The 26216-nt window shown below is 41.5% G+C and overlaps 1 protein-coding gene across 1 annotated transcript in view; it reads left to right on the forward strand.

Moving 5' to 3' along the window:
* The first annotated feature begins 4256 nt into the window (after positions 1–4256).
* Positions 4257–26216, forward strand: part of RXRA (retinoid X receptor alpha) — a 467242-nt gene continuing 445282 nt past the window's right edge. Inside the window, exon 1 of the mRNA XM_056812676.1 lies at positions 4257–4647. Coding sequence (XP_056668654.1) covers positions 4569–4647 — 79 coding nt within the window. The 5' untranslated portion in view covers positions 4257–4568. The remainder of the gene's footprint in view (positions 4648–26216) is intronic.

Below are 26216 nucleotides of genomic sequence, written 5' to 3' on the forward strand. Positions count from 1 at the left end.
CCTTTAGCTAGTGGCAAGCCTCAGACTCCCAAAAGGCCATCTCCAGCCTTGGCTGGCTCATGACTTTGCTGGTCTCCCTCCCCCCACAACTTAAACTGGAACTGGTGAGACTCAAGCAGAGTCCCCCACTTCTGACTGAACAGGCTCCCATCACGCCCTCCCATCGACTACATCCTTGATACCTTTGGGCCCTTTCTGGGCCTTGGTTTCTCCTGCCATAAAACGTAGGGTTTGGACCGAATTATCTTTAAGTTCCATTCTAATTCTAACATTTTCCATTTCTAAAATTCATCCATCAACAAATGTCTGGAGAAGCAATCATGCTTCTCCAGACATTTGTTGATTGACACTGGGAAGGAGATTGAAAGACAGATAAGATGTGGTTCCTACTCTCTGTCTCTTATCAGATGGAGATTCAGATAAATGGAGCATTTGCTAGTCTGTGATGTATGCATATAAATATAGACAGTAAGTACTATAGGACAAATGAAAAATTGCACGTGAATCTTCCCCTCCCCCCCAGAACTCATTTATTGGTTTATAGTCCTACTCTCTAAGTCTTGTGTCTCTTTGAAGTACATCTTAGCCTTCTGGACAAAGGGCCGCACCATGCCTTGTTTTGGGATTAGGAGTTTCAAGTGGTTTACCACTGCCTGTGGGCCCCAGGATTTAACATCTTTGTTGGAAAACATCAAATCAGTCAATGAATTGAATGTGCCAGAGGAATCAAAGACAAAAATGAAATAATCTCTGCCCCACAGGAGCTCATGTTCCACCAGAGGAAACATGTCCACAGATAAATGCCAAATGTATGCTAAGTGATTTTTGTGGCTGGTAGAATCAGCCACCGTCTCATGAAGCCCGGAGTGCTTTACCTGAGCTTTAAAGGAAGCTCAGGATTCTAAGAGCTGGAGATGAAGAAGGCCTACAAAATCGTGGAAGTGTGTAGAATGCTGAATCTGAGGGCTGGCAAGGAGATCAGTCCTGTCAGACCATAGCGTATATGAAACGGAATAATGTATAGTAATCCTGGAAAGGTAATCTGGAGCCAGATTGTGATGGGCTTTTAATGCCAAAGAAGAATTTGTGTTTTATCCAGAGATAATAAAGAGCTGCTATAGCTTTTCCAGCAGGGAAATGACATGGTCAGAGCTAGAGGTAGCTAGGTAGTACTGTGGATAGAATGATGGTCTGAAAGATTTGAGTTCAAATCCAGTTTTAGACATTTACTAACTGTGTGATCCTGGATGAGTCACTTAAACTTTTTTTTGCCTCAGTTTCCTTAACTATAAAATGGGGATAGTAATATCAAAGTTGTAAGGATCAAATGATATAATATTTATAAAGCACTTGACATGGGGTCTGGCCCTTCATAAATGCTTGTTTCCTTCTTTCTAACTGTGCTTTTGGAGATTACTCCTAGAGTATGGATTGGGGGTGGAGGGAGGAGGAAGGTTGGTAAGGAGATTAAGGAAAGCTTCTTGAAATAGTTACCATTTGAACTGACAAGTAGTAACTCCCCTGAATGAGCCCTGATGGTAGTCATTGTCCCCTTAGAGTAGAAAATAAGAGGATTTATACTTAAAGGGGACCCTCTAGTCCAGGGGTTCTTAATCCTTTGGGTGCCATGGATTCCTCTGTCACTCTAGTGAACCCTAAGAAATCCTTTCTCAGAATAATTTTAAGTCCATAATTCAAGGAAATTTCAAATTTCAGATGGAGTTTTGTGAAAATAAAGATGTATTTTTTCCCATCTAAATTCACAGACCTTGTGAAATCTAGGAACTCATTGGGGGTCCCTGGAAAACTCCAAATTAAGAATCTTTGGTCTAGTCCAGTCTCTTTATTTAATAGAAAAGAGAAACTAAGACCTTCAAAATATTAAGAGACCTTAAAATGATCTCTGAAGTTCCTTGAATAATATGAAATACTATTTATATTATTATTAATATTTACTACAAGTGAATAGCAATTGATGTTTCTTCAACATGATAAGGTTTATAAAGCCAAATCCTCACAATAACCCTGAATGGTCAGTAGTGTGAGCATTCTTACTATCCCCATCTTAGAGATCAAGAAATGAAGACAGAGCATCGAGGCAAAATAGCTTGCCATAACTGGTAAGCATCAAAGCCAGGCTATGAAACCAAGATCTTTCATTCTGAGGCCAGTCTCTTTCCAACCACACCAACTCTGTCTCTTTGCTTCCTGGAGGAGCAGAAATTTGAATGAGCAACAAAATTTGGAGAGGTGGTATGAGAAGCAGTTCCCTCATTTATCTTTCCTCTGCTCTTCTTGGACATGTCTCCCTCTCTCTTGCTACACATCCTTAGGTTACTGTGTTTTCCACAGTTTTCTATGCCAGAGGAGAAGGGTGGAGTAGGAATGAGATGGCCTTCCCTCTTCCCAAAGCATTGCTACTTAATTGGACTAATTCGGTTCCTAGACTCATAAAATGGCTGTCTCTTTCATGCAATACAGTCGGTTTCCATATTGGCCACTCATAGAGCTCCCCTTGGAGCCAAATGGCAGGGAACTCCATTTCTCAAGCAGGCCCCAGGAGAATTGGCTCAGTATTGGCCTGGAAGAATTTCCACCAAGCAAAGTTCTTCTTGTTGTTGGCAGCAGTGCAATTAAAAATCTCGCCCATTCCTTCCAAGACAAAAGAAAATACATACACATATACACATCTATACATACATAAAGCACATGCCCTTTTCATACTCTGCTCTCAACCCCACTGAGATGCACCATCAACCCAAGCCAGATAACAAATTATAGTTGTTCAGTCCTTTTTCAGTTATGCCCAACTCTTTGTGACCCCACTGGAGTGGTTTGCCATTTTCTTCTCCAACTCATTTTACAGATGAGAAAACTGAGGCATACAGAATGAAGTGACTTGCCTAGGGTCACATATCTAGTAAGTGCCTGAGACCAGATTTGAACTTAGGAAGATTACTCTTCCTGGTTCCAGGCCTGGCTCTCCATCTACTGTACCATCTGGCTGCCCCAGATGGCAAATGGTTTTCTGCTATTCTGCTATTCCTTTGGCCATATATGTGCTCTGATTTTTAGGGGAACTATACTGACCCCCTTATCCAAATGGATGCTTAATTCTTTCCTCTCTTGTTTCAACCTTCTTTTAAGATTTCTTCTGACAAGGGTATTCTTTGTTCTAATATGCAGTGTCCTAAGAACCGGGTTCCTGTTCCAGTTTGGCACCCAAGTCACTATGACTGGGTAATTCACTGCTCTGAGCCTCAGTTCCCTTATCTATAAAATGAAGATGTTGGAATAGATCTCTAAGGACCATTCCTTATATGTAGAACCCAGACTGAATTAATTGTTTGTCAGCTCTGGGGGTGGGGAAGAAGAGAGAGAGACAATATGGATCCCATAACTTTGAGAAACTTATGTGGAAATTTGTTATTAAAGGAATAAAAAATTTAAACGATCATCTAAGGATAGTTCCAGTTCTGACATTCCACCTTCCAAGGTCCTTCCATGCTGTGACATTCTATGTTCTGTGTTCTAAGTTCCCCTTGATTTCTAACATTGCATTATGCTATTAACATCACAAGCATGGGGAGAGGGTGGAACAGGAGAAAAGATTTCATCCTTTTCCAGGCACATAGATGTTTTGGACTACTCGAATAAGGAGATATGAGTTTAGATTTCGATATTGCTTCTGGCTTGCTACATAGCCTAAAGAAGAACCATTCATCTGGCTTTTTTTTTCTCCATTTGACCATTTCGAAAATGGAGGCATTGGATGCTCCACTCAGTTGGCTCCACAAGGAGGTGACACCTGAAAAAAAGGCCCTATAATAAAGGTTGCTGAAGACTCTGATTTCTATGTTCTAATTTAGACAAAATGGCAGGCTGTGTTCTCCTCCCCCAGCAAAAATCAAGATTCCCCATTTGCTAAGAAGAAGCCAGAGATGTCCTGGTTTAACTGGTACTGCTTACAGATGGTTTTCCGCTAGGTTTTGACTCCTGGTTTTAGCCCAAGTACAGAGAGGGTGTGTTCCCATCTTTCCAATGCCTGAGAATTACTCATTTAAAATTCATTTCAGTGGACTTTTTATATACCTATTTTATGTCTGTTTATTTAAGTTACTATGGTAGTGTCTCATGAATGATATTTAAGGAGAAACTTGGGCTTTCTAACTCAATTGCTGTAATTTTCCTTTAAAATTTCTCTCCTCCTACCTCCCCTGTCTCCTTTTGGAACAGGAGTCTGGTTGGACTGGACTGGGCTTCAGTTCAGGGGAGGAGAGAGTGCCCAACATGTGATCTGGGAATTGGGAATTTCGGAACAAAATCCTAGCTAAATCTCTCTGTCATGTCTTCATTTTTTCCCCCTTTCCTTCTTCTCTCTGCTTGTTAAAACAACACCTTTGAAAACTAAAACAAATCAGTGGGGTGATTTTGCTCTCCTTCCTTTCTTCTGTCTTTCTGAAGATCATCTCCCTCCTTCCCTCCCTCCCACCCAAATAGTCCCTCCTCTCTCCTCTCCTCCTCTCTCCCCCACCCCCCACCCCAACTCCAAGTCAAGGGACCTTCTCATGCCGTCTGTTTGCCTGTACCTGGACCAGGTGCTCCTGAAGGAAAATATGGATAGCTTCTGTCTTGGCTTTGGACTGGGTAAGTTTTTTTTGTTTTTCTACTCATATTGGCTTTCAAATGGACAACCCCATCAGTGTTGCGGAGCAGGAAGCACATGGACTAGAAACCCAAAGGCTTTCCATGCATCTCTCTCCTATGTGTGATACCTAGATGAACATCATCAGATAGCAGGGGCACAATGGAAAGAGTCAGAAGAACTGGGTTTAAATCCCAGACCTGCCACTTGCAACTTGTGCCCTTAGGTAAGTTATTTTAATGTCCTAGGGCCTTAGTTTACTCTTCTGTAAAATGAGAGAGTTGAATTCTATGACCTCTAATTTTTCTTGCAGATATAAATCTATGATCCTGTATTACTATTAGGGGTCCTAAATGAAAATTGGGGAGGCAGGGATAAGAATGACAGTGGGGAAGCGGATATTCAGGGTCAGAATAATACTCCCTAGATGGAATTCTACTTCATAAACAATTCTTACTAGGTTCCAGGAGCTTTGCTTTTATATAATTTCACCCTAAAGTTCTGAAGTACTTTGTAAATATTCACTAAGCATTAGGCAGTCCTATAGTCCATGGATGAACCCATTTTCTAAATGAGTAAGATAAGGCAAATAGATAGTCAGAAGCCAAACAACCTCAAGGTGGTAGCAGAGCCAGAAGAAACTGCTCCTGTGGTCCAGGCCACAGAAGCCAGAGTTCCTTAGGATTAAAAACATTCCAAGCCTCATAAGTTATGACTGGGTACAGAAGGACCAAAGTTGGCCCTGGAGCCCTAGCTCTTTAGGGCCATCCTCAAACATGACATCAGATCTGGGGTATTGTTCTGCAAGGTCAATGAAACATTTAGGTCCAGGTTTTCTCTAGCTTTGTTGCTACCTCCTGAAGACTACCACATCTTTACACAAGGCTTGGGACCTGGGGGCACTTCTAAGGGAAGTTTGCAGCTTGGTCCCCAGACCTAATGCATTTTGCTCCCAACACATTTCCCCTGGATTTAAAAAACCTACGTCTGGATTGCAGAGTCCATCCGTCTGTTTTTAATTTATTCACACTAAACTCATCAGAATGTTCTTGGGTAACCACTGTTTGATGTCACCAAATGCTGCTGAACCTCCTTTTGCCTTTTATCTGAGGAAGAGGAAGCCAGGATTGTGCCAAAAGAAAACAAGATGAGTCAACTCTTACAATCTGAGTTGAAATTGCTAGGGGTATCAAGATTTATATAAGGCGTTTCCCGGGCTCTTTTGAAGCTTTTTGTTAGACATCTCAGTCTTACCCTTGCTGTTAGTGAAATTCTACTCCAGAGAGTAAATAGAAATATTAATTTAATATTGGATTTAATAATTAATAAAAATATAGAAATTAATAGAAATTCTACTTAATAAGCACCATGGCAACACAGGATAGATGGATGATGATGATGATGATAATAATAATAATAATAATAGCATTTATATATCACCTACTACATGTCAGGCACTGTGCTAAGTACTTTTTAAATATTATCTCATTTGTTTCTCATAAGAACCCTAGAAAATAGGTGCTATTATTCCATTTTATAGTTGAGGCAACCAAGGTCAACAGAGGTAAAGTGTCTTGCCCAAAGTCACACATTTACTAAGTGCCTGAAGTTGGATTTGAACTCAGAGCTTCCACACCAGTCACCTTATCTACTGTGCCACCATCCTGCCCCAACATAGGCATTGGTTCATTCTGTTTGCTGCATATGTCCAGGGAGTATCTAGGATCAGATTCAATCAGGCTTCTCTCAGATGTTTTAGAATTCAGTTCCAGTGCTAGTTCCATTCTGGCTGGGGTGGGAGGGAGGGAGGAAGGGCTATTTCATAGGAGAGCATTCATTTTCCTTTCAGTGCCTCTCTAGGGCACATGGTGGGCAAACTTATAAAGCTGTAAGCTCAATACATGCTTCAGGTTAGGGGCAGATCCTAACCTGGGATGGGAAGTGATTACATATTTCTAATTACTTATTGCCAGAATATGGCATTACCTGCAAAAGACAGATCACAGCAGTGGGTGTTGTTGGGCGAAGGTGAGCAAACTTCAAGAGAATTGCCCAAATAATTAATTGGGTGAGGGAAGTGAGCAGAAATCGTCAGAATAAGGTCTCAATCAGGAGACATCACTCCTAGATCAATGGCCCTACACCCACCTACTACTATCAGTCCTTACAATCATCCCTCCCACTGTACCACATCTATGTTGCAGGTTCTCTGCAAGCCCTAGCAATGAGATGCTTTGCAACTAACAGCATTGTTTCCATATCTACCTATAGGAAAATGAAAGGTCAAACACTTAAAAAAAACCCTTCGTTCCATCTTAGAATCAATACTGTGTATTGGTTCCAAAGCAGAAAGGCAGGTAAAGGACAGGCAATGGGGGTTAAGTGACTTGACCAGGGTCACACAGCTAGGAAGTGTCTGAGACTAGATTTGAACCCAGGACCTCCTGTCTCTGGGCTTGGCTCTCTATCCACTTGAGCCATCTAACTGTCTCCAAGATTGAACCCTCTCAAGGCAACTGTTCTCATTTCTTGATGACCAACATCCATGCAAATGCCCGATGACTTTGGCTCTGTCAGTGTGTAAGGGTTTTTGGGGAATGAGGGGTAAAAAGGGTAGGGGTACCTGTGCTAACCTGGAAAGGGCATACTTAGAAGTGTCATGGCTTAGAGATGAAGGAAGAGAGGGAAACTGTCCAATGTAACAAAGCCCAAGGCTTGGGATGCTGCTCTATAGCCTGATTTCCTGAGGAGAGCCTCCTCACCGAGATGGGGAAAGACATCCGTGGGTCAGTCCATTGCTGCTGCTCTCCCTTCCATTTCTCCCACCACCCATCCTTCTGCTTCCATATGGGCAGCTGCCACGTCTGTCCTCTTCTGGCCCACCCTCTTTTCTGTTCTTCTGTCAAAAGAGAGGAATCAATCCTGACAGCCCCTGCTCGAGCTTGGGCAATGAACTTGGGTCCCAGAGAAATAACTTTACCCTGTGTGTCTGGAGCCAGGACATCATTAGGAAGAAATGTGAGATGCAGTGAGTCAGAGCTGGGACCTGCAGGGGTCGGATATATGTCGTCACTCAAGAAATCCCTTCCCATTCTTACTGTGATTTGGAAACGGATTCTCTCACTGTAACCTCCTCCCTTCATTGCTTCCCAACCCCAATTTCACTGGACTCTGTGTTTCTTCTCAGGGTGGGCCCCAGGACCGTTCTCCACTTGCCCTCCTGACGCCCCACTTCAGAGGAGCCTTGTGGGAGAGGGGTGGTCCGAGGGCCCTCTATGGGCTGTGTCCTGTGAGCACGTGTGATGGCAGCTTAATCACAAGGAGAATTGTCATACTTCAAATTCCTAGAGTGTTTTGCCCCTGAGAAGTTCCAAATAGCTTGAGGGCATAGTTCTGTGGGTCCCCCCAACATCTTCTGTTTTATAGCTGGGAAAACAGAGATCTAGAAAGATTAAGCTATATGCCAATGGTCTGAAGCCATGGAGAACAAGAACCAAGAGATCTGAGGCCTGTGTTCCCTCTGCTAGAGGACAGTCTATCTCAAAAGCTTTGTGAGGTAGGGAAAAAGAAAAGACCTTCTAACCCAGCCTGGGACAAGAATCAAATGGTGTGATCAGAGGGAAGAAAGAGGAGATACTCAGAGTTATTTGAAGCCCCACTAGAAGGGGAGGATTAAAGGAGCAGCTCATTAGTGAAGTTCATTTAGCTTCACATACTAAAGCACAGCTTTACAAACTTTTAGAAGAAAATGAGGCTTCTCTGGTTTTAAACTCTACCCTAAAAAAATCTCATCTTAGAGCGAGAGTTCTTCCTTCACGGCCCCTTCCCCACATGCCTCCTTGGGCTCCCTCAGTGCAGGTGCCAGCCTGGGGGGAGGTGAAGAAGAGAAGTTGAGAGAATATTGACCTATAGTTTTCTGGTCAGAAAATTGCAGAATCAAAGGATTGACAGGAACTGGGGCCTCATTCAGAGCAGTCTCTGTCTCTTTGTTGCACCAGCCATTATGTCATCTGGGCTGGGCTGGCCAGATGCTTGGGTTGAGTCAGTATCTCCCAATGAGGTGCCATTTGAGGGGTGCTGAAAGGCCCCTTACTTCCAAATATCTCACTCTCCGGGCCTGCTAGAAAACCCAAAATTCCCATCATTTGGATGAAGGCACTATATTTCCAAAAGGCCCCTGTGAAAATGTAAATGTTATCGGGGAGAGGTCATATTGAGGGTAGGGGGGCTAGCTTCACCTAAGCTGCTATCTTAGCTCCTTTCTATAGCCATTAAGTCAAGGAGCAAGGTGCTGGGGGTCCAGGGCTCTACAAGCCAGGTTACCTGCTAGTTCATCAGAATAAGGCTCAAGGCAAACTGGGTTAGGAGGCCTGGAGAGTCAGGACCATGCATCAGGGGCTAATAGGGCCATGACCTAAGCCAGTCTGAGTCAGAAACCAAGGAGAGTCATGCTAGGAATAATCATGGCTAATATTTATATGGTATTTTATATACGTTATCTTATTTGATCCCAATAACAACCTTATGAGCTGGGTATTATTATAATCTCCATTTTCCAGATGTGGAATCAGGTTGAAGCTCAATGGCTTGCTCCAAGTCATCCAGTAAGTGTCTGATGAGAAATTCAAATCTAAGTCTTCCTAAACTCTAAGTTCTCTACTCTATCGAATATTCCACTAGGCCTCCCTAGCAGGGAAGAATAAAGCAGGAGAAGCAGGATCCAAGGGGAACAGATTGGGAATCTTGAACCAATTCTGGGGTGAGGCTGAGGGCTAACAGGTCAACAGAATATACTCATGGAGCCTTCCTGGTAAACAAGAATGGCTGGTTACCTAACTTCACCTTCAGTATTATCTGCCTGTCTTAGCTTACAAAAGAGAATGTTTGGGAAGTCTGTAATTTTTTTTTTGGTCCTTCCTTTTTCACTTTTTAAGAAGGTGTTGGAATCCATAACTGTCTTTCCTGCTGCTTCCCTAGACTTCCTCATCTGGGCATAGCATCATTGCAGGGATTATTACAAAAGAGGAAGGAAGGAAGTGAGAAACAAAGAGAGATAGAAAAATGAAAGAAAGAAAGAAAGAAAGAGAGAGAGAGAAGGAAGGAAGGAAGGAAGGAAGAGAAAGAAAGAAAGAAAGAAAGAAAGAAAGAAAGAAAGAAAGAAAGAAAGAAAGAAAGAAAGAAAGAAAGAAAGAAAGAAAGAAAGAAAGAAAGAAAGAAAGAAAGAAAGAAAGAAAGAAAGAAAGAAAGAAAGAAAGAAAGAAAGAAAGAAAGAAAGAAAGAAAGAAAGAAAGAAAGAAAGAAAGGAAGGAAGGAAGGAAGGAAGGAAGGAAGGAAGGAAGGAAGGAAGGAAGGAAGGAAGGAAGGAAGGAAGGAAGGAAGAAAGGAAGGAAGGAAGGAAGGAAAAGTGAGTCTTGTCATGGATTTCTTTGCCCCTCTTCCTCCTGCCTTAGTGCCTAGCATTGCTAGGCACACAAGAGACTATCCATAAAAACTAGCTGAATTGATGAATTGATCCCAGTCCTCAGGCAGAAAAGCTTTCTCCACCAGCCCCAGAGAACTGAAGCCAGAGAAAGAGAGAAATCAAAGCTGCATTTGTTTGACTTTGAAAGTGTTCAGTCACACCCCCTTGAGAGTGACTCACAGAGTCTCCTGGGAGTCCCCACTAGTTGGAATCCTCCCCAGCAAAAATACTGAATATGGGATTTCCCCAATACCTCCCAGCCCCACAACCCTAATGTTGGAATCCTGTTCCCTTCCCACTCTGGAGTGGGAGGGGGCTGCAAATTGTTCTTCCTTTGGGCTCAGTGTCTGAGGTCTAGATGACTTGGTTTAACTCAGAACCCCTTTTAACACTGCCGGCTCCCCCCCACCCCCACCCCCCAGCAGTTAGCTGTGGAGCTCAATGGGTTGGCTCTGGGCCTGCATGCTTCATTGTTTAGAGATGACGTCCCTAGCAGAGGACTAACATGTAAGGGGGAGTTGGGGGAGAAAGAGGGGGAGGGGGAGAGACAGACAGACAGACAGAGACAGAGACAGAGAGAGAGAGAGAGAGAGAGAGAGAGAGAGAGAGAGAGAGAGAGAGAGAGAGAGAGAGAGAGAGAGAACAAGAACCAAGGACTGTTTGCTCTATTTTTATACCTCCATGTCTAGTACAACAGTCCTCATAAAAAGGGTAGAATAATTCCCTTCTCAAAGGGGTGCTGTGAGCTTTAATTAATGTTTCTAAGGGGTTTTAAAATCCTCCAATGGAGTACTCCTTATAAATGCTAAGTATTGCCATAAAGGAAAACTGCCATGGGACCATAAGACTCATTTCAGAGAAGAGCAAATTGCTAATTGTTTGTCGTTGTTTTCTTTCTTTTCTTTTTCTTTACTTATTTTTTTTGCCCTGGTATTTAAAATTATAGGCAATACAATGGATCGTTGACTTTAGAGATCCAGTGGGAAATCCAGAGACAGCTAGGTGGCACAGTGGATAGAATACTGGACTTGGAGTCAAGAAGACTTGAATTCTGGTCCTGCTTCAGACATTTGCTACCTATGTGACCCTAAGCAAGTCACTCCCCTCCCCTTTGGCCTCAGTTTCCTTATCTGTAAAATTGGTATGGCCATTGTACCCCCCAACCCCTCCTCCCCACACACACAAAAAGAGGACAATAATAATACCTACCACACAGGGTTGGTGCACGGATCAAATGAAATGACATACTTTTTAAGTGTTGTATAAGACTTAAAGTGCTCTATAGATCCTAGCTTTTAAAATGACTCAGCAGCCATGCAAATTAGCTTGTGTCCGCTGGAAAGCAGCTGATTTTAATCTCAATTAAAATAGAAAACATGACCTGCTGTCTTCTCTCTTCTCTGGCCGGGGGCCCTGACTCCCAAGCCCTAGAACTTTATTTGGCCAAGCTACTGATGGTCCTTGTATCATGACTAGGGGAGTGTTTGTCAGTTCCATTTTGCTATGTGTTAAGGAGACCAACATGGAAGACTGAATCCCCATTTTCAGGTCAGTTGAACAACTATTTCAAAACACAAGGAGACTCAAATTTCATGCCTTCCACAGGGCGGGCAGACTTTGTCCTGGCTCAGCTCTGAACTAGGAATTATCTGAATTTGAAGGCTGCCTCTACCACCTAATGATTTACAACTTGATACAGAAGAAAGAGGGCTGATTCTAGAGTCAGGGGACCTGAGTTCAAATTTCACCTCTGATGATCATCATCTATGTGACTGTGGAAAAGTCACTTAACAGCCTTGGGCCTCATTTTCCTCATTTAAAATAAGGAAATTGGACAATATGGCTGCTGGCAAGTTCCTTCTTGATGTCAGAACCTCTGAACTCACTTTAGCTCTCCAATGAGTCTTAGTTTCCTTATTTGTAAAAGAGATAATGAACATACCTCCTCTATTTGCTTCATAGGGTAGATGTGGGAACCAAGTGAAATAACAACAATAACAAGAGTCCCTGAAATTTATACAAGGTATCTATCCCCAAAGTCTTATTGCAATTTAAAACTTAATAGCTTAAGGCATATAAATGGCTTAAGATTTGCAAAGTATTGTGTGTGCACTGAAGCTTCATTATTACCCCATGAGTCAGGTACTACAGATATTATTGTCCCTATTTTACAGATATTATTATTATTATCATCCTGCAATTAAACATTATAAAGGTTAAGTGGATTGCTGGAGTTTACTCAGCTAAGAAGGGAGCAACTAAGTGGCCCAGTGGATATAGAGCCTGGAAGTCAGGAAGACCTGTGCTGGCCTCAGATACCGACTAGCTGTATGACCCTGGGCAAGTCACTTTTCTCTGCCTCAGTTCCTCATCTGTAAAATGAATTATAGAAAAAAATGGAAAACTCCTCCACTATCTCTGCCAAGAACACCCCAAATGAGGTCACAAAGAGACAGATAGGCTTGAAATTACTGACTGACAACAACCTCTGTATCTCAACACATATCCCTCACAATAACTCGGTGGGGGCAGGTTAGGTAGGTATTATCCTGTCTGTTTTGTGGATAAGGAAATCAGGGTCCAAGTTAACAAGACCATTTGGGGTGTGGCGACAAAAACACCAACTGAGAGTTAGGAAATGTGGCTCACTTCCCTCTCTGAGCCTCAGTTTCCCTATCTATAACCTTAGGAAGTGGGATTAGATGTTCTTCAAGGCCTCGTCCATCTCAGACACTCATGTTCTAAGGTCTCTTCTAGCTCTAAGGGCCTAAGATTCTTCTAAGATGATTTATGACAGAGTTCATGCTAGAATCCAAGATTCCTGGGCCATAGTTTTTTGGTTTTTGTTTTGTTTTTCCCCACTTATTGCCTCCCTCTCTGAAGACTAGCCCAATGACATATAAGGGAAGAAGGGAGGGGACCAGCATTTATTAAGTGCCTATCACTTGTCAGCTACTGTACTAAAAGTGCTTTACAGTTATTATCTCATTTGTTCCTCTCAACAACCCTGGGGGAAAGATGTTGTTTCCCATTTTATAGATGAGGAAACTGAGAAAGACAGATTAAGTAACTTGTCCTCTAACCACTTAGCTGCCTCTATGATGTTGTTCAATACAGTCTCTCACTCTCTCTCTGTCTTTCTCTCTCTCTGTCTTTCTCTCTGTCTCTGTCTCTGTCTCTGTCTGTGTCTCTCTCTCTCTCTCTGCCTCCCTTTCTCTCCCTCCCTCTTTCTCCTCCCTCCCTCCTTCTCTCTTTCTCTCCCTCCCTCTCTTTCTCTTTGTTTCTCTCTGTCTCTCTGTGTCTGTCTCTGTTTCTGTCTCTCTCTCTCTCTCACACACACACACATACACACACACACAGAACCAAGATTTCTGAGAAAAGAATAGGTCAGGGTGCAGGCATAGAGTTAAGACCCCTGCTAGGAGAGTTTGGAGAATTAGGGACTATCCTTAGTGATTCACAACAGGCACACCCTGAATGGTTCATCCTCTGTGTTGAGTAGATAACATTTTTATTTTCTTCTTAAATCACTTTCTTTACCACTGTAACAACCCTACATGTCTGGGAAATCATCCATGTTTATAAAAATGCCCCTCCTCAAAGCCATGTCATAGGACCATGAATATGGAAGTTTTCATCAAGGCAAACTTCGTTCCTAAAGTGAGACCTGATCACCATGCTCTGCTTTTGTGATCCGGTAGCTCTGGGATCCAGGCAGGATCTGACTTTTCTGGCCTGGAATCTTATGACCCATTCCAAATTATCCTGCCCACAAGACATATATTTGAACATCCAGAATGCATCTATCTACCACCATCATGTCAATTTATAGTTTTATGGTGCTCTAAGGCTTACAAAGGGCTTCTCTTACCACAAACATCTGACTTAGGTAATGAAATTTCATTCTATTTTACAGTTGAGAAAACAGGTTCAGAAAGGTTAGATGCTTTGCCCAGGGGCACCCAGCTATTAAGAGATAGGATTCCCAACCAGGTCTTTCCTCACTCTAACACCAATAAACTTTCAATTACATGCGTTTCCGCTTTCAAGAACAATTCACATTTTTATAGTGCCTTAAAAGTTTTTAAAGCATTTTCCTCATAATGACTGTGTAAGGTAAGTAGGTCATGCAAATCATATGAACCCCATTTTACAGATGTGAAAACTGGGCATAATGGAAATCATCCTAGGTTCTCAAAGGCTATGCCAATGGAGCTCAAGCTGTAGCAAGTCTTGAAAAGCTGGAAAAGCCTCAGTCAATAAGCATTTGTTAAGGGCAGCTGGGTGGCTCCATGGATTGCGAGTCAGCCCCAGAGATGGGAGGTCCTGGTTCAAACTGGGTCTCAGACACTTCCTAGCTGTGTGCCCCTGGGAAAGTCACTTGACCCCCATTGCCTAGCCCTTACCACTCTTCTGCCTTAGAACCAATACACAGTAATGATTCTAAGGTGGAAGGCAAGAGTTTAAAAAAAAATTTATTAATCACTGTTTTCCAGGCATTGTGCTAAACACTGGGGATGCAAACATAACAAGAGTGAATCAACCCCTACCCTGGGCAGGGGGCTTACATCTGTCAGAAGGGTCAACACTGTATACACACAAACACACACATAAACACGTGTACGTGTATACATTATATATAAGTAAGTGTGTATATCTATATATAGGCATATATATATATATACACATATATATGACAAAATAAGTTCAAGGTCACTTTGAAAGAGAGCACTAATAGCTGGGGGGACCAGGAAAGGCATCATATAGGAAGGAGGTGCTGTTTGAGCTGAGCTTTGAAGAAAACTAGGGATATTGGTCTCTGCTTCTCTTTCTCTGTTTTGATTTTCTCTATTTTCAGTATCAAAACCATATTTATATCCAAGAAGAATTTGGAGAAAATCCTATTTTGGGAGTATTTTTGAAAGTTTGTGTGACACTGGAATCAATAAGTTGTTTTTTTGAGCATCTGATAGTTTGCCTGGATATGAAGGGGCAACGGTGAAAAGGGAATGCACTCCAAGCATGGGGGGAGGCCAGGCACATCTCTGGGCAAAGGCTCAGAGATGAGAGTGTATCTATAGGGAACAAAAAGTCTAGGTGGATTGTAGAGTGTATGAAGCATAGAAGTATCGAAGTATAGAAGTCAAGAAAGGTAGGTTCCCAAACTGTTTCAGACCTCCTTCCTAGGGTTAATCTAATTTAGCCCTTAAGGTTATGGTTGAAGGAGGCAGGTAGGCAGGGAGTCAAGAAGGTAGGTAGGGAAGTTGCATATGAGAGACAGACAGAAAGACAGAGACAGAGACAGATACACAGAGAAACACAAACACAGAGAGACAGACATACAGAGAAACACAGAGACACAGACTGAGACAGACTCACAGAGAGACAGAGAGAGACTACTAGAGATAGAAAGATGGGTGGATGGATGAATAAAGCGTTTATCACCCGCTTACAATATAGATGCAGGGCATTGTGGGGATCTTAGAATGCTAAACAGGAGTTTGCATTTGATCCAGAAGCAATTGGAGCCTCTAGAGTTTTTTGAGTGAGGGAATGACATGGCCAGACTTCCAGTTTAGGAAAACCACTTTGGAAATTGTATGAAGGACAGATTTGAGAGGGAGAAGATTAGAGATAGGGAGGCCAGTTAGGAAGCTACCACAATGATTCAGACAAGAAAGGAATGGAGCTGGGTAAAGATTCCTTGATGGCTCATCATGTAAAGATCAGCCTAGTGAAATGTGAAGAGACTCATCACTTAAAAGTGAACTGCTGAATAAGGAAATGTCCAGCCCAGAAACTTATGAAGCCATCTACTAAGGCAGGGAAGGGGAGTAACCTGTATTGGTGAAGGGAGATCTAGCATTAATGGAATCAGATCTTATAGAATCATGCATTTAACATTTTAAGGCATCTGAAGCACTTCAAAACTAACTAGTGATGGAGCAGTTAGGTGGTGTAGTAGATAGAGCACCAGGCCTGGAGACATAAGGACCTGGGTTCAAATTTGCCCTCAGATACTTCCTAGCTATGTGACCCTGGGCAAGTCACTCAACCCCATTTGCCTAGCTCTTGCCCTTCTTTCTTAAAACAGTTAACTTGGACAGAAGGTAAGAGATTTTTTTAAAGCCTCTAGTTAGTGAGGTAGCTAATGCAAAGGTCAATATGCCCATTTTGTAGATAGAAAACTGAGCTCTAGAGAAAGGAAATGACTTACTTGTGATAATATGGCTAAGTGGCATAACTGGTAGTTGAATTGAGATCTTCTAACTCAAAAATCAATGCTCTTTCCTCTATAGCATGCTAACCCATGGACACACAGTCACATGCAAAAATAGGCATATATATTCACAACATAAACCATCGTCATCATACATTCATACACTTATAAACACACTCTTAATAATAGCAACAATAATAGCTAACATTTATATAGATAGTACTTACTATGTGCCAGGCACTGTGCTAAGTGCTTTACAAATATCATCTCATTTCATCCTCTCAACAATTCTAGGAGAAAGGTGCTATTATCATCCCTATTTTTCAGATAAGAAAACAGGCAAATGGACATTCAATGACTTGCTCAAGGCCACACAGAGATTAAGGATGTCAGACACTAGATCCAAACTCAGGCCTTCCTAACTCTAGTTCTAGGCCTCTCTCTACTGCCTTTGACATATTCACATACACATTTAAATGCACTTTCAATGTATGTATATGTATGTATATACAGACATATACAGAGCTCTCTACTCTCATCTCTCCTAATTATGGTAATCCCTGCTCAGTTTCTTCACTTGGTACTCTCTAGTGCTCCTGGCTGCCTCTGCTTGGGGCTCCTTATTGACTGAGAGTTGAAAACAGTAATGAGATTAGACAATCCCATATTGTGGGGCTTTATAGGGAGGGGGAAGTATATGAGGACAGCGGGCCCTTTACTCTAATCCAGCCAGTAAACCAGAAATGCTGAGCTCTGATCACACCATAGATACCACTGCTGGAAACCCCCCACCCCCTAACTAGGACTAATCTAATCTAGCACTTGAGGCTATGGTTGAAGGAGGCAGGCAGCCAGGGAGGGAGCCAAGCAGTTAGGCAGGGAGGTTGCATGAGAAAAAGACAGAGAGACAGACAGAGTCTATTAGAGATAGATGTATAGATAGACAGACAAACAGACAGATAGAGAGAGGAATGGATGGATAGATAGATGGATAGATGACAGAGAGAAAGAGAGATAGAACGATAGAGATAGAAAGGTAGAGTTAGAAAGAAAGCTAGCTAGCTAGATGGATGGATAGATAGATGGATGAATGGATAGAAGATAGATAGATAGTCAGACAGATAGATAGATAGATAGATAGCTGGATGGATGGATGGATAGAACATTATCATGTGCTTACAGTATAGATGCCAGGCATTGTTCTAAGTTCTGGAAATGCAAAACCAACAAAAACAGTCATCTCTAACCTCAAGGAGCTTACATTTTAATTGGGGAAAATAATACATAAAAGGGAGCTAGAAGTGTTGGGAGGGACGGGTACTAGAACAGGGACAAAGCAGAAAAGTTTGTAGAGTCATGAGCAGAATTGGGAAAGAAGTATGTTTAGAGAGGTCAGGGAAGCCTTAATGAAAAAAGATAAAATCTTGAAAATGGGTAGGATTTGGATGGAAAGAGAAAAATAAAGGAGAAATTATAGAAGAGAAAAAGCCATGAACAAAGGTCTAGGAGCTACTTTTAAGTATGGTGTGTGAATTGTGTCATATCTGATAACCCGAGAAACACTTTGAGCCTAATTTCTCTTGGAATAAAGAACTCATAGTCTCTTCATTTCCCCAGGCCTCAGTTTCTCCAACCATAGAATGAAGAGATTGGAGTAGATGATCCCTAAACTCCTCTTCAGGTTTGATATGCTAAGACTACAAAGGTTTCAAAAACCAAGTGAGAGAACCATCTGAGCAACCAATCTCAGGAAAGGAGCTATCCATGGTTCTGAGGTGGCCAGGTCACAAACTTTCCCTTTGACCATTCTGACTTTCACCTGTCAAATTTGTCTGTTACCTGTTTCTCATTTCTTCTTGGTAACCACTAACCTGGTCAGGCCATTTTTCTTATTGGTGATACTCAATCACTTTCTCAAAACTCGTTGGCCCTAACCTTCTTGGAAATGACTTGTTTTGTCTCTACTGCCTCCTGCAAGTCTCCTTAAGAGTTTAAGATTCCTGGTTCCCTAAGAGAGACCCAGAGTATCTACCACATTGGTAAACTGATCTGTCCAGGACAGCTTGAATGTCTTTCCCCATTTTCCTAAGACCATTTTCTGCAAATAGCGCAGGCCTCTTTCTGAAGAATTTGTGGAGATGTGGAAGAAGGGCCTTGTTCCTGAAGCTCTGACAAGCAAGTGTTAGATTGAGATGACTATAAAACCCAAAAGATATGTTACAATTACCCCAGGGGTCTTCGCTTTGCAAAGACCTCCCCATTCTGCTTCTGTGGCCTCTCCCTACACACACCATCTTGAGGACATCACTTCAGGAGGAGAGGACTCTTTTGGAGAGTCTGCTGTTTCAATGGGATAAAAAAATAAAATTCCATTTTCCTTCTGCCACATTGAATGAAAAGCTAGAGTGGAGGAAGGCCTGCTTGTGTTCTGAGAGAAGATAATATTCATGGGGTTAATTTTTTAAAACAGTCTAAGCAATTAAAAAATGGAAAACGTTTATTTTCCACAAGTGCTAACCAAGCATTATCTAGCTTTGTAAGAATGTATTCAGGGATTAAAACTTTTGATTAAACAATATTTCATGAGAACTCATCATCCATTCTAAGCTGTCTCTCATGTTTGGTATCCTAGAGGCATGGTAAAATTGCAAGAAAATGGGTTTGAAGTTGAAGGACCTTGATTCACATCCCATGTCTCCCACATTCTATCTGAGTAAGTCTAGGCAAGTCACTTACTTCACCTCTGAATCTTTATTTTCTGGAAAATAAGAGAATTGAACTAGATGATTCCTAAGGTTCCTTCCGGTTCTGTAAATACCTGGATATCCTCAAAGGCAATTATTCATAATCTAAATTTTCTCATATTTCTCACTCCAGGCCTAGGCAATAGTAGAACTTAGTTGTAGCTAACTTTTGATAACTACAAAATCTTTGCTTTTCAAACCACTGCCTTATAGAATCTCCAGCTCCAGCCCAATCCTTCCGTTCTTTAACCTGAGTCTAACCTGAAGTTAATTCACCATGCTTCAACTGGACATCCCTAAATAGAATAAAATATCTGAGCTGAAAGGGACTTTAGACACAATCCAATTCAACTTCCTACCCTCCTCCAATTTCATTTTACAGATGAAAAAATTAACTTCTCAGTAAGGTTGGTTGACTAGCCCAACATTACATGACTAGCAAATAGCAGTCATCAGGACCCATCTCTTCTGATTCACTATCTAGTTCCACCCAACCCTGGAAGGTGTCCCACTCATTTTCATTCTATCATGCTGGTAAATCCCGTGAGTATTCTTTGATACATTTGCCTATTGTGCCTGTGGAATTGGACATATGAAACATGTTCTAATCTCATTGAAGAAATCTGACAGGATGTAGTGGGAGTGTTGGTCGAGGAGGGCATGGCCAGGAACTAGAAATAACATTCAGGTGGCTGTGATTACAACAATTGGGGAGAGATCATTTGGAGAGGAGCAAGAGGAGAGAGGACCTAAGGGAGGAAAACAAGCAGTTCAGATGTGTAAAGCAAACTCCCCTTTCCTGAAGAAAATATCCTTGGGGTGCTAGACTGCTTGACTGAAGAACATTTCAGGGATTGGAGTGTCAGCTAATCGGAAACAGATTAAATGTCCTGCACATACTGATGGAATGAAATTTTAATAGTCCATGTGCCCAATCAAAGGCATCTGGGTTCAAATAATGGAAACATGCTTCCAAAGTGCTTTCAGGTCTTCAACAATTTCCCCCTAAACTCAGCTTGGACTGCTCCTTGCTAATTAAAATTGCAGCAAAGACTGAGAGCCCCAAGCAGTCTGGATTGGCATCTTCCAAAAGTAAATAAATAAAAGTATTAGATGCCTGCTGCTCATGGAGAAGTTGACACAGATTATGTTTGTGCATTGAGTGGAAGAGATTTTTCCAAATTTAATTATAATTTAAGTGTAAAATATGTCTCATCTGTAGGAGTGGTGTGTCTAGTGCGTAATTACTTCACAGTGCTATCTAAATGCAACACTTTGCAGTGCTTTAGTGTGCCGTGGGAGATTAATTTATGGCCCAGTAATAGGCTAAAACAGTATTTAAAGCCATTTTGTCCAATGTCCAATGAAGGAAAAATTGCAATAATAATTATTTAGCCATTCATTTTATTACTTTTCAGCTTCTGGTCTATTGTTCTGCCCCCATTCCCTCATCTGTGCAATTCAGCAGCATGTCTGGTGGCCAGCCCCCAACCCACTCTTCTGGCCCCTCCGCCATATGTATTCCTCTATTAACAAATGCATGGCTCTCCTTTCATCCCTAATTTGGCAGCAACGTCACCCGATAAAGCATCAGTGCTGTGGTTTGGAGTCGAGAGAGCAGGGAAGATGAAAACCCCAGCTCCAACTGATCCTCATTAACTGAGTTAAAGCAGAATTTATTGGCCACTCAGGATCATGAAGAATCCATTTCACCACCAGGGCTAGGGTTGCCAGAGAAAATCATTTTGCCCCCTCCAAGCCCCACAGTCTTCTGGAAGGTTTGTGACAGGAAAGCACAGACAGAAACAGGGTATGGGAGGGTGGGGGAAGTATGGAGAGTGAGCACATTAACCTCAGGGAAGGTAACTTTTTATTTTTATGACTCTACTCTGCCCAGAATCAGCAGCAGTAGAAAGATAATAGTCACTGTCTTCTCAGGAAATTCATGTATAATTGCATAAAACCTTCACACCTCTAGCAGGAGATCATCAGTCACTAGTCTTGGTTGTTTTTTTTTTTTTAGGTCTCAATTATGAAGGGTGGAAATGGTTCTAAGTACACAGGCTTAGAAACCAGGAACAAAAGAAATGGGAGTAAGGTCTTAGAACTGAGGGGTTGCTGCCATCTTTTCTGTTATATCTTTGTAAAGTTTATGTTTGTGGGCAACAAATATTTACCTGGCCACTGGAACAACACAAGCCTCACTATGAGGTCTTGCTAGGCTTCTAACTGGTCTGAGCTAGTGTTAGAGGCAGGTAGGTAGCATGGTATAGAGTTCTGGGCCTAGAGCTGCAAAGATCTGAGTTGAAATTCAGCCTCACACACTTACTAGCTCAGTGACCCTAGGCAAGTCACTTACCACAATCTCTACTGAACCTTTTCAGTCTTATCTGTTGCTGCTCTCCTATTATGGTGACTTGTTGATTAAACCAGAGTGATTTATCCCCTGCTCCCCAGACACATCTTATACCTTCTCCTCTCTGAACATTTGTTTATTCTACCACCTCTAGCACAAATGGCTTCTTTTCTCTTCTCAGCTTAGCAGAATCTCATACTTCCTTCAAGGCCTTATTCAGTTCCACAGTTCAAAGCCAGGAGTGTCACCAGGAGAGAAGTTATCCAGTATTGCTCATACTGAAAAGAGATAAGGCACAGTAGTTGGCCACTCCTTGCTGAGGCACTCTGTGGAAGGCATATATTGGCCTGGCACCAACAGTTTGGAGGAAAGCCTTGTTCCTGGGGTATATAGTATACAGGAAGACATAGAGAGGTGCCTGAGACTTATCCAGACCAAAGACCATTGTCCACTTCTTATTGTTCAGATGGTGTCAAATGATCCACCAGAAGAAACCTCTAACACATTGCAGAAGATGAAATCCTGCATAGGAGACTGAAGAGCTTAGGGCATGGGTGATGTTTTCAATACAGCTGCTTATTAAATATAAGGACTTCAGAAGGAGTAAAGCAGATTTTGTAAATGAACAGTTGGTTAAGAAGATGGTGTCTGAGAAGGGGATTTGGATTTCAGATAGCAGCTTAAGATAGAGGAATGATAGACTCAGAAATACCATTGTTGGATCTCTTTCCCAAAGAGACCAAGGAAAAAGGGAAAGAATCTGTATGTTCCAAGAGATTTCTAACAGTTCTCTTTGTGGTGGCAAAGAACTGGAAAATGTCCATCAATTGGGGAATGGCTAAACAAATTGTGATATTGTCATAGAATGCTACTGAACCATATGAAACAATGAGCAAATTAATTTTTTTAACTTGGAAAGTACTACATGAAATAATGAACAGCAAAATGAGTAGAACCAAGAAAACATTATATACAGTCACAGAATTAATACTTGAAGAAAAACTTGTGATTGTTCATCTTTAGAGAATGAACTGAAAAATGGAAACATGAAATATATACATAATCTATCTATCTGTCTATTTATCTACCTATCTGTCCATCTATATATCTGTCTACTTATCTATTTACCTGCCTACCTATCTATCCATCTTTCTCTAATCTGTCTATCTCTCTGTCTGTCTGTGTCTCTCTGTCTATATATCTGTCTGTCTACTTATCTATTTACCTGCCTACCTCTCTATCCATCTCTCTCTCTAGCTTGTCTGTCTGTCTGTCTACTTAGCTATCTCTGGTTGCCAGATGATTCCTTCTATGATATATGGAGGGGAGGGAAGGGCTGAGATTTGGGGAAATAAATTCTATTAATTAAAAAAAGAAAAAAAGCTAGAAGAATGATGAAATATTGACCAGGGATCAATTACTTTAGGATGATAAAAATCTATTTATGTGTAGTCATAGGCTTGCATAGAGTTCATAGAGCACACCCCTCCCACGTGGTATACACATTTAGGCCAGGACAGACTTAGAGATTTGCTTAAGAAAGCTATAAACTAAAAATGAAGAAATAGGGAGGAAAAATTCTCACTTCTTTTGGCCAGGCCAGACACCACAGAGGGAAACAGGTTCAGCACAAGAAGAAGATTGTCGCTGGAGTGGGCCAGTAATTCATGGAGATGATATGCAAGAACAACACCAATAAACCTGATGCTGAAATGGAATAATAGGAGCCCTGGGAGGAAGTAAACAGACCATTTTATAGCTTGTCAAAGATAATCTGATCTAGACCATGGATTTTGGAATGAATGAAAAAAAAAATGAAACACTATGTGTAATGGTTGGAGCTATAATAGAAAAGAAAGATAGTCCCTGTTCTCAAGAAGCTCACATTCTAATGGAGGAGATAAAAATTCCAGGTCAAATGAAAATCTATAGGTTTGGGGTATGTAAAGATGCTAAGTCATCTTTTTAATGTCATTTCCATTGAAGAATCATATCAGTTTCTGATTTTGAACCATTTGGGAATTCTAGGGACCTTCACAAATAAAACTTCCAAGAGAAAAACTTCTTGAGTATCCAGTAGCTGTGGCTGTATCATCCACACACACACAAAAAAATTCCAGTCATATTTCTACAGTGTTACTTCTTCAGATGAAATTTAAGGAAGATGGTCTGGAAGCAGAACCAATGACTTAAAGAATACTGACCCTTTTAGGGCTCTTGAGCTTTCTCTCCCACCCATTAAAGGCAGTTAGTCAATAGTTGATGCTGGTGGTGGAAAGGATGATGACGCCTTTTCCATAAGATTTATTCCCCTCAGTAATGACTTCAGGTGGTCTTGGGATAAATGTTATTTCCAAGTCCCTTGGGTTTAGGGTCTTAGTCTATCTCCATTGGTATCATATCAGCTTCTGATCTTAGTCTATCTCCATTGGTGTGTGAGGCAGGGAAGTGGTGGTCAAAGTAATCATGGTAGCTTGACTTGTCTGGAATATACTCTTTCCTGTCTCTCCTATGACTCCCTGATATTTTAGCTAGACTAACTTGCCAATCATATAGCAAGATTGAGGGATTATATCAATACCTTGAGAGTTGAAAGGCTAACTATAAAATGTTAAAACTATCTAGAAAGAGTGGATCAGCTGGATGGTTCAGTGGTTTGAGAGCCAGGTCTAGAGACAGGAGGTCTTGTGTTCAAATTTGGCCTCAGACCTTCCTAGCTGTGTAACTGGGAAAGTCACTGAGCCCCCATTGACTAATCCTTACTGTTCTTCTGCATTATCCACAATATTGATTCTAAGGTATTGATGTAAGGTAAGGGTTTAAAAAATATCTACAGTGAGGCCCCCAGCCAGTACATGATAGATTTGGGGGACAATATTTGCAGAAGGAAATAGAAAAAACGAGGAAGCAGGGATAGATTCCAATTTGCAATGGTGAAAAGAAAGCCCATATCTGAGATTACAAAATCATGGAAACATTAGAAGTCTAGATGGAAGATGAAAGCAAGAACTTCAAACTCATGATGAATTTTTTTAAATGGTAGAGGGCCATAATAATAGTGACAGGAGCAACAAGTATTGAAATGAACTGAGGTTGGAACTCTAAGGACACTGCATTTACAGAATCAGTTCTGGTTCAAGAGGAAGGTCCAATAGGCAATATGCCCACTGCCTTGAAGGGGATATGATGATGGTGACCAGTGATAAAAAGGAAGCTAAATGCAACTCTTTTTTTCCTTGTTTCCTCTTCCAAAGATACAAACTTTCAAAATGGAAATAGTAACACAAAAATGGATAACAGGGAGTTTAAAATTTTTTTAAATGATGAATTGTTAAGAGATCACTAGGCTTGGATGACATGCATCCCAGAACACTGAAAGAACTGGTGGGTGTAATTGCTGAATCACAGTTAGTGTTATAAAAAAGGCTATGAAGATTAGCCATACCATAGGATCATAAGTGGACAGATGTCCTTACATTCCAAAAAAAGAGAAAAGGGTGGTTTTTTCATAGGAACAAAAAGCTTGATTTTGATTCCTGAAAAGATTCTGAAATGAATTGTCATGGAGGTGGTTCATGAGCAGTTAAAGAAGGAAGCAATAGCCAGCAACTGCTTCATCCAGAACAGACCATGCCAGACTAACCTCAGATCTTTTTATGATGGGATTTCTAGATTGGTAGGTTCAAAGAAGACCATAGTCATAGTCTGCCTAGATTTCAGCAAGAAATTTCACCCAATCTCTTATGTTATCTTTGTGGACAAGATGTGATGATGTAAACTAGATAAATGATAGCACATTTAGATGGATGGAGAGCTGGTTGTATTATTGGTCCCCCAAAGTAGTGATTAATGGATCCATTTTAACCTATAGGGAGCTCTCCAGGGGATTAACCTGGGGCTCTGACCTTGGATCTCTGCTATACAATATAATTTTTTTTTATCAATGATGTGAATGAAGGCATGGATGTCATATTTATCTAGTCTGCAGATGACACAGAATTCAGACAATCAACTATCGTGGTAAATGATTGTCAGGATTCACAAGGATCTTGTAGGGCTAGTATGATTAGCTTAGTGTATTTAAGATAAAATGTAATAGGGATTTTCCTCACTGGACGACTTCAAGTGTAAGTTCACCAACCACTTGTTGGGGATGCTCCTGAACCATAAGTAGAGGTGTTATGCTCTGGGCAAATTCAGTTGGGAATGGGACAAACACCAGCTGGGGTCCACTCTCTAACAGAAGGCATCACAATATGACTCCATACAACCTGTTATTTAATTCCCCAATCAAATTCTAGGAGAAACAAATATTACTAAAGCTGAGAGAGTTGCATATAAAACCTGCATTGAAGGTTTAGACAAGATAGAGCATCAATCTGTCCTTTGTTCTCAGGCCCCTGTTTTCTCTCCACCAATGAATGTGCCATGGCTGCAATGCTCAAGAATGGGGACAGTGAAGGAAGCTGTGTTCTAAGAGAGGGCTACCCCCCAGCAACAGGACCCTAGGACCAGTAGGAGAAAATACCATTCTGTATCTGCACCCTGAGGGAAAACTCCAGGCATATTGTCCTGTTTAAGTTCCTATTCAGATACAAATGGGACTATATTACCTTTGAAGGCCCTTTCACATCTTAGATGTTACTATTCTAAGAAATCTCACTCCTTCCAAGAAAGACTTCCCTGATCACTCTAATGTGTGGTCCCCTACAGCCTTCCTAGGAGTCCAACTAAGTTAGGACCACTCACTGCGGTAATCAGGATAAGGCCTTTCTGTGTTCAAGGAGTTT

The sequence above is a fragment of the Monodelphis domestica genome, chromosome 1 (assembly GCF_027887165.1).
Source record: "Monodelphis domestica isolate mMonDom1 chromosome 1, mMonDom1.pri, whole genome shotgun sequence".
Lineage (NCBI taxonomy): Eukaryota > Metazoa > Chordata > Mammalia > Didelphimorphia > Didelphidae > Monodelphis > Monodelphis domestica.